This window comes from Coffea arabica, chromosome 5e (assembly GCF_036785885.1).
Source record: "Coffea arabica cultivar ET-39 chromosome 5e, Coffea Arabica ET-39 HiFi, whole genome shotgun sequence".
NCBI lineage: Eukaryota > Viridiplantae > Streptophyta > Magnoliopsida > Gentianales > Rubiaceae > Coffea > Coffea arabica.
Window position 1 is genome coordinate 45,530,796 of NC_092318.1, and position 20,365 is coordinate 45,551,160.

The following is a 20,365-nucleotide window of genomic DNA, read 5'->3' on the forward strand; positions in this document are numbered from 1 at the left end:
CCACAACTTTCACACTTTTCTCAACAAAACATCCAAAATTCATAATAGAAATCATCAAATATGATTCTCTAACAGTTGATACTCGGAGAGACAGTTTATGGAATACTAGGAACTAACTCTAACCGGCCATAAATAACAAGTGGTAATCTTTCCGTTCTTAGGGATAACAAATTTTCTTTTTTCAGGGAAGACAAGTTTCTTTTAAAAACTTTTTTTTCTACCCTCCCACGTCTCCCCATAGCCTTTCCATCCCCAACGATTAGGTCCAGAATTCGAACACTAAACCTAATAATAGAGAGAGAGGGAGAAAACAAGTGTTAATTTGTTAGAGGGTCTTCACTTTGGAGGTATATATTGGTATGCAAAAAATGAATCTTGATATATACATGCGCTGCCATTAAACCAACTTTCAAAATTGTTTTCTAGAGGCTGACAGAAGAATGTTACATGTCTCACCTAAAGTTAACAGCAGGTTCCAAAAATGGCTTGATGACCATCCAATAGTTATGTTTCATGTTTCACTCGTAGCATACAATTATACATCAAGCACGTGTAATATATCTTGTGATGCTATGGAAGTTTTGTCCTCGTTCTATACCCATATACATTTTGGGTTGGAGGGCCTTGAGCCTGCAAATTTTGTCGTCGTTCTATCAAATATTGAACTAATCAAAGTACTTATGTAAGAGATGAAAAGGTAATTCAGTGTAACATTTTAAAACAATTCTTGGAACATATTTTGCGTGTACTTTCGTGTAATGTTCATTTAATTGAAAACTTAAAAGTTTGGTTCTTTTAATTACTAGCTGGGAATCAAAATTTACATGTATTCGATATTAAGACATTTTCACATTAAATTAAAAAGATGAGCATAAAGGGGAACGGATGTGAATTTTAGCCACATTAAAACACTAATTGAACCCTATCTCAAGCTATAAGAGCTCAAGTTCAAACTCATCAAATTCCTAAAAGTTGAAGTAAGCTCAAGATTGAACTCAAACTTGATAACACTTAAGCTCAACAACACATAAAACCTTAATCAAGCTCAAGTTTGAAGTTGGTCAATTTTATACGAACTCAAGTTGCTCAGTTTGTTAATTTCTAGTTCAAGAAACTTGATTTGTAATTCTCTCTCTACCTATTTGTTCTCTCTATTTTTTTTCTATTCTCAACCTTCTTTCCACCTTCCTGTATTGGAGGGGATTTTGGTCTCAAACTAAGGTCTCTTTTCGTCTTCCTATATTTTTATTTTATGATTAATAAAGTCTTTCATAGAGTATTCTAGTGAGAATTTTGTCTCTCCTAATATTTATTAGTGAGAATTTCTTCTCTCATAGACTATTTTAGTGGAGGTTTTGTTTAGTTTTTTATTATTTTCCTCAGATTTAAATGTTCTTTCAGATCTATATGTTAGATTTGGAATTTATTAGACTTTTTTGTCAGATCTTAGCATTAGTTTTGAACTTAAATCAGTTGGACAGTAGCTATGAGAGAATAGACATGTACATATATTTATAGAGTAGCTTATGCAATTGGTTAGATTTAATGGTTTGTGATTCATAGTGTAGCCTTTCTTATTTTGTAACTCTATTAAATCTAATAATTTATTTCAGATCAGATATATCCGTGACATGTTCTATGTACTTTCTGTCATTAGTGCACCAAATCATACTAGAAGATTTTCAACTAATTTATTAATAATACTGACTTCTGTTTTATCCAAAAAAATAGTTGCTTGGTTTGTTTATGTAAGGGAAATTACATCTTAATTGAGATAGATAAAATTACTATAGAAATTATGTTTGGATAGCTTGACTTTGCATATGGATTCCTGTTGTCGTAAAAAATTTGTATTTCAAATGCAAATTTACAATAATGCTAATAAAAAAAAATACTCCTAATAACACAAAAATTCCTAAATACAACTTACCTTATATCTATAAAAAGAAAAATAAATAAAAATAAAATATCATCCTTTTTTCCCCTACCACCACTCTTGCCATTACTTCCCACCTTCTGTTGCTACTATCCCCTTCTTCTTTTCCTTTTTTTCTCTCTTTCCTTTTATTCTTCTTCTCTCTTCCCCTTTCTTTCTCTCTTCTCCTCCTCTCCCTTCTGTCTTTAGGACCAATCTAGTTACTGGGAGGTTGGAGACGAGGCTGGAGAGAGAGGAGGTAGGGAAAGAGGAGAGGAGGAGAGGGGAGGGGAGGAAGGGAAAAGGATGGGGGAGGAAAGAAAAGAAATCACATTGTCCAAATCTGGTTAAGAGGATAAGATTTGGTTGCGTAAAGAAGGGGAAGGGGTACAAGGAAGGTGAAGGGAGGAAGGAGGGGAAAGAAAGGAAAGAGAAAGAGAGAGGAGAGAGGAGGAGGGAAGGCAAAGAGAAAAGGGAAAACTAAGGAGATGGGGAGTAGCAGTGCAAGATTGTGCTACTAAGAAAGGGGAGTAGAGGTGGGGGGTGGTATTGCTAGGAGAGTGGGTGGAGAGAGATGGTGGATGGCTGTGTTAGGAAGGATAATTTTTTTTTTTAAAAAAAAATCTCAATAAAGTTTTTAAATTCTAAAAATATCTCAAAATACATTTATAGAGTGAAAGTTTTTAAGGAAAGTTGTTGTTCAAAATGTTTTTCACATTTTTTTCCAAATGAAAATTTTCATTCTTCACTTTTAAAATGTTACTTTTGCATCTCTTACAAATTAAAGTCAGCAAAATTTAGTTTCAACCTATGTTTACAACCATTTTTTTTACCTTGAATCCATCATGTGACTTACACATGATCATTTTTTTAAAGATTAAAGGATTAGATGCCATTTTTTGTTAAACAAATGACTTAATCTATATTTATTTTTCCTTTAAAAAAGTGTAATATGATCCAAACTATATCCATTTTCCTAAAAAAAAAGTAAAATTTGACCCAATTCGTATTCATTTTCCCCTAAAAAAGTGGTATCTGACCTTTTTTATACCTAAAAAATAGTAACAAGTGAGTGATGTAGTGGTTTTATATTAAAAAGTGGTTGAAAACCTAGATTGAGATCAAATTTTGCTGACTTTAAATTTGTAAGGAGCATAAAATTAACATTTAAAAGTGAATGATGAAAAAATTCATTTGACAAAATGTGAGAGATGTTTTGAATAATTTTTCAAGTTTTTAATATAAAAAGTTGCAGTAACGTATTTCATAAACACTTCTATAAACAGGTAATCCATGCGGTCCAAAATTTTCTCAAATATTATTTTACTGCATAAAAAACACGTCTTCAAGTCAACTTCATATCTTCCTAACTATGTTTTTGTCTCATATACACATTTTTAATCAACTTTTTTCTTTTCAATCATTTTTATTTCGCATACATTATATTATAGTGCTATAATAATTATTTCAAATAATGTTTCAAATAATCTCTTAGCAGAACGCACCCAGGAATTTTCTTTTCTATGTATGCTTTTGGTCATTGTTAAGATAAAGAATTGCATTTTTTTTTGTTTTTTACCAAATCAAATAATGAATTGCATGCAGTGCGAGTCTGGATCTTAACACACGGCAGTAATGGATTTTTTATTTTGTCCTACAAAGCCGTGGTTCTTGAACCTCTTTCTTGCCTTTCTATCGTGATTGGTTCCTGTGATCCAAACGCGATTGCCTTTGCTTTTCACGCCTTCGCGGCAGCAGTGGGTTGAACTTTTCAATCATCCGGTCTGGGCCGTAATTAACTGCGTTTTGGGCTACATTGCAATCATACTCGTGTCTCAAAATAACTGAAAATTCAAGATTTTAACATTCGTATTGACGCTTTGATTTAATGCCTGTGAGGTGTTTGTCCATATGCTTGAACCATCGATTCATTATTTCGCGCTTTCCAGTTTCCATAGATGTTTTCTTGTACTGCAATGTAGATTTCTTGCGCTAAAAATAGAACATCTTCAGCCGAGGTTCAAAAGGCCCTCACGCTATTTTTGGCCTGAAACATACGTTGGCAATTTGCCTAATAAGCAAGTTTTTGTGGGAGTAAATTTTAAAATAGTGATAATTTTGAAGGAAAATTCCAAAATTGTGAAAATTCCGAAACAAAATGTGTCTTTTAAACAAGAGTAAAATATATTTTTGGTATCTAAACTTTAACCTTTGAACAATTCTAGTATCCAAATTTTGGATAAAAGCCAATCTACTACCTAATGTTATAATATTTAAGCACATTTGGTACTCTTGACAGGCTTTTCTTTTCTTTTCTTTTCTTTTTTTTTCAAATCTTCAATAAAAAAAAAATCACATGTTGTCACGTGCTCGACAACAAAATTGGGAAAAAGATTTTACGCTTATACCTAGTTGAAGGATCTTCAAATTGTTGTTTGAAACTCTTACATGTGAAAATTTCGTAAATTTTTTCTTATGATATCTTGGTTGAATCCATAAAGGCTCGATTGAAATAAGGGTATCAAGGTTTTTTTTTTTTCTTTTTTATTAGAGGGTATGGAGAGGAGAGGGAAGTTTTAAGCGTGTATGATTATTAGCTCAATTGGGTATTTTTATGGCATAAGTTATTTTCTTTTTAAATGTGTCACTTACATATTCTATTAGTCCTTAAACAGGCCACCGAGTTAATACGTATTTTAGTTATTTATTAGAACTTTTTACAATTTCATTGTCAGGCACGTGGTAGCAAATGATTTTTTTCAGTAGGAATTTGAAAAAACTCGTGAAAAATACCAAATGTTAGTATACATCAGGTACCAAATTTACTTTCGTCTAAAGTTTGGGTACCAAAATTGCTCGATGTCTAAGTTTGGGTACGAGAATTGCATTAATTTTACTCTAAACAATGCATTGTGTGATTACTCTCTTCTAAGGAAACAACTCATTGTGTGAATACATCTTTCTAAGGAAACAATGAGAATGCCTTTTTAATCCTTCTAGGAAGAGGCTCTAAAACACCACCTTTTGGGAATTAATTTTATAAATTTTCACTTTTTGAAAATTTACTCGGAAATGTGGAGGTATAACTCGAGTGCCAGTTTGGGTCGATCAAACGTGCATTATTAAGCATACAATCACCATGAACTTTCATTTGTTCCGTGTGAAGTCAGTCTTACACTTACTGTTGTCATTGCAAGACAGCTTGCTTGGATAGGACCAGAGCCAAAGTTGATGATTGTCTAATGGTCCAAACTTTCTCATTGAAATATCTCAGCTCTATTTTCCGAATAATTGTTGTGATGAAGACTGATGTTTCTTGTCACTTTCTTATTCCCTTTGGGGAAAATTCAGGGCTAGACCTGAACTTTTGGAAAGCAAGTCGTTAGTGGGAGACATGCTTTTGTCTTTTAATCTCATGGATAGAAAAAGCATCTCGTAAAGGAAATTGACCTATTATGATGACTGAATAGAGAGTCTTGTTCTACGTGAAGTTAATATTGTTATGAGAAAATACCAGCTAAAACAACAAAATCATGTCTGTTCATTCACAGTACTGCAAAGGGAATTTCACCACTGGGAATCCTGAATCATAAACCTATAAACGATCTTCGTCTAGTTTCAGAAATTGCATATACAAGATAAAATAGGCTCCACTGACAAGATAGTCCAGGATATTCCAACAGCTTGTTTGAAGCAGCACATAGGTGATCAGCATACCATTCCTTGGAGATATTGATCTGTACTCTGTGGTAAGTTCACGCTTCTGTAATATCTGTAATAGTTATGGTTCTGACTGCTTCTTCTCATTTAATCTGAATTTTTTGTTCTGTACATGAACTAAGGATGTAAGAGACTAAGTAGGAATGCTTCCTTTCTCCAATTTATTCTCAAGATCTTGAAGAATACATGCTGTTAATGCCTTGACATGGACCTTCTTCTAATATGGAAAGGCGTGCCAGATTTACAGGATGATTATATATCAATGATGTTTTGATTTGATTTCTTGTACTTCAGTATCCATTGGACAGGTTAACAACCTTGGGAGGTGGTTCCTGTGGTCAGGCCACGATTGTTTGACAACTGAAACGTTCTATATTCAGTGGGATAAAACACCGTAACTCCGGTAACAACTTTACCCTATTCCTGAAATATGGCATGTTTTGCTTTTCAAAAGCTGAAAATGGAAGTCTATCGTAGTACTAGAAAAGGGAATGAAGAACTATGATTAGTCATTGTGAAGTTTTTCCTGTTGGTGAGTGTGAATTTCTTAAGACCCAATAGGAGTTAAAATGCAAGGGCGCATAAAACTAGGTAATGACTCAAAAAAAAAAAAAAGAAGTAAAATAAACAGTTCGGACACATGTTTAAACTTCGCAAGAAATCTGTATTATTAGTCTTCTTAAGTTAAAGCAGCTAGACAAATATATATGCGTTCAAATAATATGCTTGTTAATGTACTACTCCCAGATTGATCAGAGATGTCTGCAATTTATGACAATTGGGAAAGGCTTGTTCGAGCCACCCTTCGCAGGGAGGACCTCCTGCTCAGTGCTCAAAGGACTCCCAGCGATATTTCTACAGTATCAGAATCACCCTCTTTTAATTTCTCTGACCCCTCTCACTCAGCTTCATCTTTCAACATCTCCAGCTCACTAGTTGGAGATTCTTTTACCTACCATCAAAATCTCCAAGCCACTAACTACATTAGTGGCTCCAATCTCATCAAGCACCGCAGCTCAAATGTTGGCCTTAAGGGTGCACTAGTGAGTGCGGTAGCTCAAGAACTGGTGAAAGAATTAGCTCTTGCAAACCAGGACCAAGGCCAATATGCCCTTCAATTTCCAACTCGGTTCAGAATTTTGGAGGAAGAGCTCAAGATTATGCAGGTTTTCATTTCTGAAGCAAGCAAGCTCAAAGAGAATCGAGAAACAGTCAGGACAGTCTTGCCTGTACTAAGGGAACTAATTTATGAAGCAGATGATTTGGTTCTCGATTCCAAGATTCGAGACGATTACCGAAAAATGAAGGGGGCTTCGGGCTTCTTTTTATATCTCTCTGAAATATATTTTCGCTATCAAACAGGAAAGAAGCTGACAGAAATCAACACCCGAATTAAACGTACGCGTGATAACTTGAAGTCTTATTACACCCCAAGTCAGCGTCCAAGTAGTCAAAATGGCAATGACACAGTGAGGCGTTGGACTGCGCCGGTTATCAACCAATCTGAAGTCGTCGGCCTAAAAGAAGATGCGGCGAAAGTAAGGGGCTGGATTCTTGGTCAGAATGAACCGCTGCTGCATCTTGCAATTGTGGGGCTGGGGGGTTTGGGTAAAACCACCCTTGCAAAAATGATCTACAGAGATGTGAACCTCAAGAGACGCTTCCAGGAGAAAATTTGGGTTTCATTTTCTCAACCTGTCAAAGAGGACGAAATCATGAAAAGCATGTTGAAGCAACTCAATGCAGATGGCAGCGGATCCCCTAAAGGCGACATGCTGAGTACAATTCATGGATTGCTTTCAGACAAAGCATACCTGATTGTCCTGGATGATGTTTGGAGCACTGATGATGGTTGGTGGGAACGGATCTCTGGTGGGCTACCCGTGAAAGAGGGCCACAACAGCTGCATTATCATCACATCAAGAATAAAGACGGTTGTCAAGAATATGGGAGTTCAGGATGCACAAATTCATCAACCCAGATATCTTAATGATGAAGAGAGCTGGAAATTGTTTTGCAAAGTTGCACGCGTGTCTGAAGTTGATGAACAAAACACCAAGTTAGTTGAAGAAGGAAAAGAAATTGTTAAAAAATGTGGGGGCCTTCCCCTAGCAATCAAGACCGTCGGTGGTTTACTCTCATCAGAGGAGAGGTCTTCCATTAAGTGGAGGAGGATCCGCGAGACCTTTCATGAAAAGTTAACGAGTATGGGAGATAATTGTTCGGAGGGTAATGGGCATGTGATTGCCTCTCTGCAGCTAAGCTATGATGAGCTCCCTGCTTTCTTGAAGCCATGCATATTGTGCTTCTTAATTTATCCTGAGAATTATGAAGTGGATGCTGACCAACTGATTCGCTTGTGGGTAGGAGAAGGATTTGTCAGTGGCAATAGCACAGAAACTGTGACAGAATCAGCTCTCAAGTGTTTGTCAGAGCTTATCAGTCGGTGCCTGGTTGAAGTAGCTCAGCGAAGAAATTATGATGGAAGCGTCTATACCTGCAAGGTGCATGATATGGTTCGAGATTTGACAATTAAAATAGCAAGAGAAGAAGATTTCTGCAGCTTCGATGCAAATAGAAATCATATTGCTGATGTAGGCTCCCGTCGACTTGGAGTCACCCAAGAGACGAAGTTATCTGCCCTTCGAGGAAACTCAAAGCTCAGGGCATTACTTCTAACCACAACCCATTATATCGGTTTCAATAGGAAAACAGAGTTGGCAAAAATCAAGTCTCTCAGGGTATTGGACCTCTCACATGCCAGACTAGACTACGTTTTTGTGAAGGATCTTTGGGACTGGATCACTTCCCTTAAACGCCTAGTTTGTTTGAGCCTCAGAGATGTTGCACAATTGCTTGAAGTCCCAAACTCAATCGGCAAATTATTGGGCCTCCAAGTGCTGATTCTGGGAGAATGTAAGGATCTCAAAAAGCTTCCCACATCAATCATTAACCTTCCAAGATTAATTATCTTGGATGTTGGTAATTGCCCAAGTCTTCGGTGTCTACCACAAGGGTTTTCGAAACTTTCCAAACTCCAGGAGCTGTATGGATTTAAGATAGCTGGTACTGGGAAAGCTTCTGGTTCCCACCTTGCAGAGCTGAAGGCTGTGACTGAACTTCGTGTCCTGCAGATAGACATAACTGAAGACAGCACTATTGAGGATCAGGAATTGGAGATCTTAGCACAGCTAGAGAAACTAAAGATTTTGTCGATCAATGCAGGTGATTGCAAAGATAAGAACATTTTAAGCAAGTTGAATAAATTGTCACCCCCTTCTTCCATTGAGGAACTGTATCTGAAGCATTATCTTGGAGAAACTACGCCAGCATGGATTAATCCCAGGTCACTTCAACAACTGCAGTATCTTTCTGTGGAGAACTCAGGAATAGAAAAGATGAACCAAGAATTTTGGGGAGATGAAGAATATAAATGGGATGTCAAAGGGTTGTGTTTAAAGTTCTGCCAAAGACTTGAGGTGTCATGGGAAGAATTGCAATCAGTAATGCCTGAGATCAGACACCTGGAGGTCTGCCAATGCAACTTGCTGGTTTCATTTCCTTGTTAAGTCTGTGGGGAGCTATGCAGGGACTAAAAGAAAAAAAGTTTTGCTTCGGAAGATGTTTTCACTTTTCAGTCAAGAAGATTGAAAGCAGCTAGATGACATGGTCCGATCTTGGGAAAGCATTTTCAAAGTTTGAAGTGATCTGTATCCCAGTTCTTGGACAATATGTTGTGGCATTTGTTAGTGATTTGAAGTGTATTTGTATTTGCTGAACTTTACTGATTTACTAATTGTTACTTTTTTCTCTTCCATGTTGATCATGTAAGCCTAAGTTGGAGTTGGTGCTTTCAAATTATGATTTTTCCTTTCCATGATGATGTGGTTTTAATCATTACTATAATAAGTGACAATCCAACTTCAGCAGCGACAGAAATAAACTAAATGATGGCCCATTTCATTGGTTTTAGAATTTCACGTTTTGGAAAGGAACAGAAATATATTTTGGTCTATGAGAAGGCTCCAAGTCTTACATAGAGGAGGGGAAATGGGAGAGTTCAAGAGTGAACATCATTGTCACCTGACTAATATCTCATCAGTTAAACTCTGGATCTTAGGGAAGGAAAAAAAAAAAGAGAGAGACAAACATCTCATCAGTTAAAATCTAGTTACGGATTAAAAACTAATCACTCGAGTATTCACGGGCATTTCAATTTGGAAAGCCAAATACAATTTAAAAGGCCATGAAGGGTGCATCTTGATTTATTTAACCCTGTAATTGTGATTAATTTCTACTCCTTCCCCCGCCGGGGACAATTAACAATACAGCAGGACACACACAACCAACAGTGAACTGCAAGATTCTTCTGAAAATTGCTACATTCATTCTGCTGCTAAAATCCCAGATAAAAGCACATTGAAAAGCAAGAATTTTCCACTAGTATTCTCTTCATTTGTCTCAGGAAATGAGAAATTCTTCTTGCTAACATTGGTGGCATTGTCCCTTCCCCTTGTGCATGTCTGTGGTTCTTGCAATTGTGGCAATCATGGTAAACCTGCATGAAGACACCAACAACAATTCATCTCCGTTGATCCAAGCCTCCAAAAGAGGCCTCTCATTGAATGCTTCCAAAGCTTCAAGAGCTCATTGTTTCAATGTCATGGCCACCCTTCTCCAAATCTCCACTGAGCTCTTTGTTTTCCCTGAATTCACCATTTTTGCAATCCAAGATTCCTCCATTTCCAATATTTCAGGCCATCTACCTCCTTGGGCAATGAAGCAACTCCTCCAGTGCCACTCTTCCCCTGTAAAGCTTCCCATACAAGAATTATTCAAGAAACCCGAAGACAGTTGCTTCAGTACTCTACTTCACGATAAGATCATCAAGATTACAAAGAAGGATGAAGAAAAGCATGAAATTGAGGTCAATGATGTGATGATTTCTCATCCTGATGTGTTTCTTGGAGGCCCCTTTTCAGTGCATGGTGTTCTCGGATCATTCTCATCATTAGACCTTCGTGAGCATATTGATCAAGATTGGAACTTTATTCACTCCCCCACTTGTGGAAATTTTGATCAGAGTCATCGTTTGAACGGTACTAATGAGATAAAGGACTTTGTTCGATGGCCAAGTATAATTCAGTTTCTCAGTGCTAACGGATTTGTCCAATTTGCGAAAGGATTGCGGTCTGTTGTTGATGGGGTTGTTCAAGAGTATGCTGATTTGAGCTCCGTCACCATCTTAGCTCCACCATATTTCACGTTCATAGCACTCTCAGCACTACTGCTAGATAGAGTTGTGAGCTTACATGTATTGCCGCAGAGGTTTACGTAAAAAGAATAGGCCTTATTGCCTGAAAAATCGACTCTCAAAACTCTGTTATCTGATGAAAGTCTTGAAGTTACTATGAACAATTCTGCAAGATCACTGGCAATTGATGGGGTAGAGATCACAGAAGCAGAGATTTTCTCATCCAGAGAAGTTGTGATCCACGGAATCTCTAGAGCTCTTGGTATGGAGAAGATTTCTGATACATCAAGATAGCTTTTGGGAAATTTTCCAGGATCATAGCATTCAAAAGTTGCAACTTTTGCTTTCTCAGATTGATTTAGTACTTATTTAACATTAGTGCTATTACTTTTCTTTTTTCTGTAGCAAGCCTTTTCTTTCTTTCTTTCTTTCTTTTTTTTGGCTTGAACCAGGACTCAGAAGTTTGTGTATTTTGCATTCTTTTCTGTGCCAATTGCTGTTTCCTCTCACAGATTACCTGCTTAACTTTTGCTAGATTAGATATTTAGCAAATCCCTACGGTATTAACAGATGAAGAAGGTCTACGTGAAAAGTGGGAAAAAGATGCTTTGAAGTCTTATTGCAGTTCCCATTTTGGTCCTAGATTTTTAGCAAGCACCCAAACAGGTTCGTGAAAAGCTAGAATTGACCAATGCGGAATCTTGAAATGATGATTTTACGAAGCATTAGCCTAATCCGGAATGCTATGTAGTAGAAGACAGGTGTTCCCATTTTTGAGTATTAAGCTTTCTGAACAAGACTAGAATCTAGGAGTTTTTTTTTGACCAAATATAAGGAAGCAATTGCTTGGATTTGGAGAGATAAGTTAAGAATATCATAAGTTGGTTTTATGCTGATAACTTAGCAAAGATGATTATAAACTCTCACTTGTCCTATCTGAAGTGCTAAGTTGTTTCGTTATCATGTAGCACACCTGGAGCAGAATACAGTCGACCATATATTACAGTGCCTTAATAGTCCAAAAGTTCTCATTTCATAATTGTAAAAGTACAGCTTTGCTTTTGCACGTAATAATTGAAGACTACGCAGCACTTGTCATTTTCTTGTTCCTCTCGCGAAAATTCCTGGAGAGACCTGCACCATGGAAAGCAAGGGACTAGTGATAGTGGAAGACATGCTTTATTCTTGATGGAAGGAAAAGCATCTCGCAGAGAAAAGAAATTTGGAGCAAGGGATTGATCCGCTTGACTCCTTCCACGTGAAGTTCATGTCACTGATTAAAAAGATTAATAGCTGCTCAAACAACATATCAATGTCTGTTAATTTAACCACATTGCCAACAGAATCTTCCCACTAAGACTTCAGCATTATAAAGGTTACAACAACCTTCATCCAGGTTTAGTTTCAAAGCCCTCAGTACCGGCTCAGTTGGCAAAACAGCTCATGTCACTCAGATAGCTTAAATTCAAAGCTAATGATCCCATAAACATCTTCAATCATTGCACAGCACTGCATCGTGGTCCTTCGGATAAACACCTGAGGAACTACTCGGAGGAGCTACTGATCTTTTCTGAGGTAGAATTTGTGCTACGCTTGCAGTTCTTGCTCCTCGTGCTTATTTCATCAGATGTTTGTTCTTTCTACATGATCCCTTTCTGTAACTTAGTGTCAGGTCCTGGACTGGAATATGTTGCTACTGTTTTGCATATGATGTACCTTCTTTGAGGGAAGGGAAGGGTATAGCAGCTTTCCAGCATGATCATAAGTGACGATTTCACTTACTGAACTTTCGGTATCCACCAAGACATACGTTGTCCAAGCGTCCCTGCTTACTCTTATTAGGCAAAATATTCTTACTTCTGTGGGAAAAACAGAGTCAGGTAACGTTTTTAGACTAATTCCATACAGGTTTAGTCTCAGTGCCCTCTGTATGTAGGCTTTGTTGACACAAGAGCCCAGATCACTCAGATAGCTTGATTTCAAAGCTAATGATCCAATAAACATCTTCAATCATCGCATAGCACTGCACTTGTGATCCTTTGGATAACCAACTGAAGAACTACTCACAAGAGCAACTGGTGTTTTCTGAAGTGAGTTTGCGCTATGCTTGCAGTTCTTTCTCCTTGTGATTATTTCATCAGATGTTTGTTCTTTCTACATGATACCTTTCTACATCTCACTGTCAGGTCCTGGACTGGAATATGCTTCTAGTGTTTTGCGGATGATCTACCTTCTTTGATGGAAAAAGGGGCGTAGCAGCTTTCCAGCATGATCGTAAGCGAAGATTTCGTTTACTGAACTTCCGGTGTCCACAGATATACATTGTCCAACTGTCTCCACTTCTGAGGCCAGAATTGCTGTCAACTGATATATACCTTTCTTCTGTGGGAAAACAACTGAAAGTCAGGTAACATCTTTAGTATAATTTCTCAACATTGTAATTTGATTTCGGAAGCATAAAATGAAGTCAATGGTACAGAACATGAACTAAAGTAGTCAATTGGGTTTATTTTCTGAGATTTAATTATTTTTGTTAAGCAAGGGATGGCCGAGACTGTCCTCTATGAAATTTCTAGACCAGACAGAAACTATACATGAATATCTAAAGATGAACACATACTGTATATTCTAGGGTAATGGGGAAGTGTATTGGAGCCACCTTTTTGTGATGGTGTTCATAACTTTTTATTTACCCAACAGTCTTACTAAATGGTCCTTCTGCTCAAGTTTTCTAGTGTCTCACTGTTTTGTGTTCATTTTTGACCTGTATACACTTATAATATTTGAACGGAAGAGAGCTGGTAACATCCAGATTCCATGTCCAAATATTGAATATGTTTGTTGAAGTAAACAAGATTTTTCAAGCTTCCCTGTAACAGCAAGATTTTTTTGTCCTTGGGAATAAAACCAAGGAAAACTAGTTGAGTAACCAGATAGCCAAAAATCAGAAAATCCAAAGTTTTAACCTTTGAGGCTTCATGACTATACCCAGGCCACGAGTAGTAAATATCAGGAGATGCTTAGGGTAGTGCTTTTCATAACTTTAGAAACCATTGTTAGACAAATACATCACAACTTTCACCAAGACTTCAAGTTGATAACTCTCACCACATCAGTCTCAACCTTGATCTGTTTTACTACATGCTCTGAATGAATTGTGTTTGACAAATCAGCAAGATAAGCTTATAATACGTTCTTTAGCATGCATAGAATCTGTACACTTCGAATCCCAACATGCATGACTTAGTGTACTGATGAAAATAAATATCCCCTAAACAAACAACTCAGCAAAGTACCAAACAAAGGATAGATAAGGCCTTATTAAGGCCTACTTATTGAGGTTGGCTTGGATATTGTTCAAGATTATAAGAAATCATAGTAAATGCTTGTCTACTTTTCTGCATCCTTTTGTAAATTTAATTCAACTTATTTCCAAGTATTTGCCTTCATGAATTCCTCAGACATGACGTTGCCAAGTGCACTAGCTGGTGCCATTGCTCAAGAACTTGTGAAAGATTTGAGTACAGAAATCCAGGATCAAAGCAAATATGCAATTCAATTTCCAGCTCAGTTCTCTGAGTTGAGAGAACAGCTGAAATTTATGCAATCATTTGTCGCTGATGCAAGCAAGCTCAAAGACAAGCAAGAAACAGTCAAGATGACCTTGCAAGAACTTCAGAAACTGATCTACGAAGCAGATGATCTGGTTGTTGATTGCCAGATTCGAGAAGACTACACGGAAACAAAGGCTAGTTCTTTCAGCCTTTGTCTTTCTGAGATGGCCTTTCGCTATAAAACAGGGAAAAAGCTAACAGAAATCAACAGCCACATTAAAAGAATGCGGGAAAATTTGAACTCTTATTACACTCCCATTGCAAAGCATTCAGATAGTGAGAGCAAAAATGGCAGAAAGACACTTTGGAGTTCCCCTGTTTTTGACCAATCTGAAGTCGTTGGGCTAACAGAAAATGTGGCAACAATAAGGGACTGGATTCTTGGTCATAATGAACCATTGCTTCGCCTTGCAATCGTGGGGCTGGGGGGTTTGGGTAAAACGACCCTAGCAAAGATGATCTATAGAGATGTGAATCTCACGAAACGCTTCCAAGAGAAAATTTGGGTCTCAGTTTCTCAACCAGTCAATGAGACCGAAATCATGAAAAGCATGCTGAGGCAACTCAAATCTGATGACAGCGGATCCTCTAAAGGTGACATGCTGAGTAGAATCAGTCAATTGCTTTCAGAAAAAACCTACCTGATTGTTCTAGATGATGTCTGGAGCATTGAAGATGGTTGGTGGGAACGGATCTCCAGTGGGCTACCCAAGACAGAGGGCCTCAACAACTGCATTATAATCACATCAAGGATCAAGAAAGTTGTCAAGAAAATGGGAGTTCGGGATGCCCAAATTCATCGACCCAGACTTCTTAATGATGAAGAGAGCTGGAAATTATTCTGCAAGGTTGCACTGATCTCTAAAGAAGATGAAGAAAATACTAAGTTAATTGAAGAAGGAAAAGAGATTGTTCAAAAGTGTGGGGGCCTTCCCCTGGCAATCAAGACCATTGGTGGTTTACTCTCATCAGAAGCCAAGTGTTATAGTGAATGGACGAGGATTCACAAGAACTTCCATGAAAAGTTGACAAGTGCAGAAGGCAGTCGTGCTGGTGGTAATCAGCATGTGATTGCCTCTCTGCAGCTTAGCTATGATGAGCTCCCTCCTCGCTTAAAGCAATGCATATTGTGCTTCTCGATTTATCCAGAAGATCATGAAGTTGATGTTGACCAACTGATTCGCTGGTGGGAAGGAGAAGGATTTGTCCGTTGTAGGAGCACAGAAGCTGCGACAGAATCAGCTCTCAACTGCTTATCTGAGCTTATCAGTCGATGCCTGGTTGAAGTAGCTGAGAGAAGAAATTTCGATGGGAGTGTCTATACCTGCAAGGTGCATGACATGGTTCGAGATTTGACAATTAAAATAGCAAGAGAAGAAGATTTCTGCAGTTTCGATGGAAATGGAAAGCATATTGCTAATGCTGGCTCTCGTAGACTTGGAGTCACAAAAGAGACAAAGTTCCAGACCCTCCGAGGAAACTCAAAGCTCAGGGCATTACTTTTAACCGCAACCGATTACATCGGTTTCAATAGTAATATTGAATTGGCTAACGTCAAGTCTCTCCGGGTACTGGACTTCTCACATGTCAAACTAGACAGCATTTGTATGAAAGATCTCTGGCATTGGATCACTTCCCTTACACGCCTAGCTTATTTGAGCCTCAGGTATGTTGCACAATTGTCAGAAATCCCAAACTCAGTCGGTAAACTATGGGGCCTTCAAGTTCTGATTCTGGGAGAATGTAAGGATCTCAAAAATCTTCCCCCATCAATTGTTAACCTTCCAAGATTAATTATCTTGGATGTTGGCAACTGCCCAAATCTTCAGTGTCTACCACAAGGATTTTCGAGACTTTCCAAACTCCAGGAGCTATACGGATTTAAGATAGCTGGCACTGGCAATGCTGCAGGTTCCCACCTTGGAGAGCTGAAGGCTTTGACTGAACTTCGAGTCCTGCAGATGGACATAACTGAAGAAAGCACAATCAATGATCAGGAATTGGAGATCTTAGCACAGCTAGAGAAACTAAAGATTTTGTCGATCAATGCAGGTGATTGCGAAGACGAGGACATTTTAAGCAAATTGAATAAATTGTCACCCCCTTCTTCCATTGAGGAATTGTATCTGAAGCATTATGTTGGAGAAACTACACCAGGATGGATTAATCCGAAGTCACTTCGACAACTGCAGTATCTTTGTATGGAGGACTCTAGAATAAATAAGATGAACCAAGATTTTTGGGGAGATGAAGAACATAAATGGGATGTCAAAGGGTTGTGTTTAAAGTTCTGCCAAAGGCTTGAGGTGTCATGGGAAGAATTGCAAGCAGTGATGCCTGAGATCAGACACCTGGAGGTCAGCCAATGCAACCTACTGGTCTCATTTCCTTGTGATGTTAAGTCTGTGGGGTTCTGGTGCAAGGGCGAAAAGAAAAAAGATGTGCGTCGGAGGATGTTTTCAGTCAAGAAGATTGAAAGCAGCTAGATGACATGGTCTGATCTTTGGAAAGCATTTTCAAGTTTGAAGTTATCTGTATCCTTCTGTTTGGACAATATGTTGCGGTATTTGTTAGTGATTTGGAGGTGTATTTGTACTTGCTGAACTTTACTTGTTGGTACTCTTTTCTCTTCCACTTTGATCATGTAAGCCTAATTTGGTGCTTTCAACTCTGTCATAGCACTATAAATGTAAAGGTAGAGATATCAACTATTTCTACTCTCACTCATCTATGCACAACATTTTAATGTTTTTCTTGTATTATCCAAAAGAAGATGATTTACTACAATTCTAGCAATTAATAATGCCTGCCAATGCACTTAAGCCATAAGTTTTCTTATTAAGGCCTATTTAGATACTTATGATTTGGAAATCTGTATTTTAACTCTTCATGATTTGAATTAAAGTAAAATGTAAGTTATCTATTATGTTAAATAGTCATAAAAATGGGGGAGGGACGGGTTGGATAGCAAGGTGGAAGGAGTATAAATAAGAGGTCTCGAATTCGAGACATCTTATTTATACTAAAACAAAAGAAGATCATAAAGGTCAAATAAGACATTCTCTTATTATGACGCACTAAATTGTAGGGGAAAAATAGTATATATGTATTATAGAAACACTAGTGATAGAAAAGAAGCATAAATCAAAGGCAATCAAAAGTATTATACAATCATAATCACTAGCAATCAAAAAGAAGCATAAATCATAAATAGAAGCGAGCAAATTGGAGGGCTAGTTTTTTTTATCTTCCAACATGATTCAAAACTTTGAAATATGTGAAGCATACTACCTTCTCATCAGAAAATTTTATACAGAAACTCCCTACCCAAAACTACATGAAATGGCCATAGGATTATTGCAAAGACTCAAGTTTTCATTTCAAGGAAAAAAAAAATCAAAATCACTAATTTAGGAAGGTGTGGATACAAAAGCTTCATCCGTTCCCATCAAAGGCGTGTTATCTTTAAGCTTTCACAAGGTCACGCTTTGACCTTCACAGTGGGCCTTTCTCATTTGTCTTGTCTGGGTGTCTGGGCCCGGATTGAAGTTTTGCTCTAACCTATGAATTACGAAAACCGAAACACAATTTCAAAGGCCATGAACAAGTTTTGAATCTTGATTTCTTTTTTACTTAATTCTATAAATTTGACCAATTTCTAAATTTTTCCAGCAATTAACAACGCCAATAAGAAAACACACGCAACCTACAGTGAACGACAACAAGATTCTTCAACAAATTACTAGTTGAACCCAGAGAAAATACACATTGAAAAGCAAAAATCTTCTACTAGTAATTTCTTGATTTGCCTCAGAAAATGGCAAACTCTTCTTGCTCACATTGGTGGCATTGCCCTTTCTACTTTTGCATGTCTGTGGTTCTTGCGTTTCTGGCAATCACAACAAACCTGCACGAAGACGCCAAAAGCAATTCAACCCCATCAATCCAAGCCACCAGAAGAGGGCTTTCATTGAATGCTTCCAAAGCTCTAAGAGCTCATGGTTTCGATGTCATGGCCACCCTTCTCCAAATCTCCCCTGAGCTCTTTCTTTCATCCCCTGAATCGACCATTTTTGCAATCCAAGATTCCTCCATTTCCAATATTTCAGGACATCTACCTCCTTGGGCAATGAAGCAACTCCTTAAATACCACACGTCTCCTGTCAAACTTCCCATGCAAGAATTATTCAAGAAACCAGAAGGCAGTTGCTTGAGTACCCTACTTCATGATAAGATCATCAAGATTACCAAGAATGATGGAGCAAAGCATGAAATCGAGATCAATAATGTGTTGATTTCTCACCCTGATGTGTTTTTTGAAGGTCCCATTTCAGTGCATGGTGTTCTTGGATCATTCTCGTCGTTAGACCTTCCTGGTCATATTGATCAGGATTGGAACTTTATTCAGCCTCCCACTTGCGAGAATTTTAATCAGAGTCGTGGGTTCAACAGTACTAATGAGATGAAGAACTTTGTTCGATGGCCAAGTATAATCCAGTTTCTCAGTGCTAACGGATTTGTCCAATTTTCGATAGGATTGCAGTCTGTTCTTGATGGGATTGTTGAAGATTATGCTGATTTGAACTCTGTCACCATCTTTGCTCCACCATACTTCACGTTCATAGCAATGCCTGCGCCATTGCTTGGTAGAGTAGTGAGGTTACATGTTTTGCCGCAGAGGTTTACATACAGAGAATTGGCCTTATTACCTGATAAATCACCTCTCAAAACCCTGTTATCTGATGAAAATCTTGAAGTTACTATCAGCGTTTCTAAAAGATCACTGGCAATTGATGGGGTAGAGATCACAGAAGCTGACATTTTCTCATCCAGGGAAGCTGTGATCCACGGAATCTCCAGAGCTCTTAGTGTGGAGAAGATTTCTGGTACATCAAGATAGCCTGTGGGGAGATTTTCCAAGATTATAGCATTCTGCAATATGGTTCAGTTGTTGAACTTTTGCTTTTGCAGAATGATTTAATACTCTAATGTTAGTGTTTTCACATTCCATTTTTTTGTTGCAAGCATTTATTAGGGATTCGAAAGTTAGTGTATTTCACCATTCCCATCAGTGCCAAATTGCAGTCTTCTTTTTACAAATTTCCAGCTCAATATTCGAAACGGTATAACTGTCTGATAACCAATGATGCAAAAAAGGAAATGTAGATTTAGGTATTTAGCAAAACCTACGATATTAACAGATGAAGAAGGAATGAATAGTGAAGAGTGGAAAAACATGCATTCAAGTTTTGTTGCATTTCCCATTTGGTCCTAGATTTTTAGCAAGCTCCGCAACAGACCAATGCGGAATCTCAAAATGATGATCTATGGAAGCCTTAGCCTAATCTGACATGCTTTATAGTAGGAGACAGGTGCTCCCATTTTTGAGTAATAGCCTTTCTGTACGACTGTACAAGACTAGAACCTAAGAGTTTTTTGTTACCAAATATGAGGAAGTAATTAATATTTGGACGTAGGGAGATAAGAATATCTTATAAATTGGTTTTGTGCTGATACTTAGGAAAAATGATTGTAAACTCTCACTTCTCCTATCTGAAGTCCTACATCATTTCGTTATTGCGCAGCACACTGGAGCAGAATACAATCATTCATGCATTGTCAGTGTCCTTATAGTCCAAAAACTTCTGATGTTCATAATGGTAAAAGCACAACAGCTTTGCTTTTGCACGTAACAATTGAAGGCCACAGAGCTCTTGTCATTTCCTGCTGCCTCGGACAAAAATTCGAGGACAGTGATGCGCATTATGGAAAGTAAGGGACTAGTGGGAGACATGCTTTAATCTTGATGGAAGGAAAGTTTTTGGAGCAAGGGATTGACCCCGGTTGACTTCTTCCACGTGA

At 37.8% G+C, this 20,365-nt stretch overlaps 4 protein-coding genes across 5 annotated transcripts; all 4 read left to right on the forward strand.

Moving 5' to 3' along the window:
- Window positions 1-5,239: 5,239 nt before the first annotated feature.
- LOC113690455 (disease resistance RPP13-like protein 4) lies at window positions 5,240-9,515 on the forward strand. 2 transcript variants are annotated; one of them, XM_027208362.2, is made up of 3 exons: window positions 5,240-5,664; window positions 5,758-6,038; window positions 6,383-9,515. In XM_027208362.2, exon 3 carries the CDS (start codon window positions 6,394-6,396, stop codon window positions 9,202-9,204), a length of 2,811 nt encoding a protein of 936 aa, XP_027064163.1. In that variant the 5' UTR covers window positions 5,240-5,664; window positions 5,758-6,038; window positions 6,383-6,393; the 3' UTR covers window positions 9,205-9,515. The 2 variants fall into 2 exon arrangements, with proteins under 2 accessions (XP_027064163.1, XP_027064162.1); XM_027208361.2 differs by having other exon boundaries at window positions 5,930-6,038.
- A 669-nt stretch (window positions 9,516-10,184) lies between these two features.
- LOC113690616 (fasciclin-like arabinogalactan protein 21) lies at window positions 10,185-11,183 on the forward strand. Its single transcript, XM_027208608.2, has 2 exons — window positions 10,185-10,963; window positions 11,063-11,183. Exons 1-2 carry the CDS (start codon window positions 10,185-10,187, stop codon window positions 11,181-11,183), a joined length of 900 nt encoding a protein of 299 aa, XP_027064409.2.
- Window positions 11,184-12,152: 969 nt separating this feature from the next.
- LOC113690093 (disease resistance RPP13-like protein 4) lies at window positions 12,153-17,253 on the forward strand. The gene is made up of 4 exons (XM_027207910.2): window positions 12,153-12,464; window positions 12,556-12,979; window positions 13,076-13,296; window positions 14,351-17,253. The coding sequence occupies exon 4, from the start codon at window positions 14,353-14,355 to the stop codon at window positions 16,987-16,989; it is 2,637 nt and encodes an 878-aa protein (XP_027063711.2). The 5' UTR covers window positions 12,153-12,464; window positions 12,556-12,979; window positions 13,076-13,296; window positions 14,351-14,352; the 3' UTR covers window positions 16,990-17,253.
- A 1,067-nt stretch (window positions 17,254-18,320) lies between these two features.
- On the forward strand, window positions 18,321-19,403 carry LOC140007067 (fasciclin-like arabinogalactan protein 21). Its single transcript, XM_072049768.1, has one exon. The coding sequence runs from the start codon at window positions 18,321-18,323 to the stop codon at window positions 19,401-19,403; it is 1,083 nt and encodes a 360-aa protein (XP_071905869.1).
- Window positions 19,404-20,365: the final 962 nt, after the last annotated feature.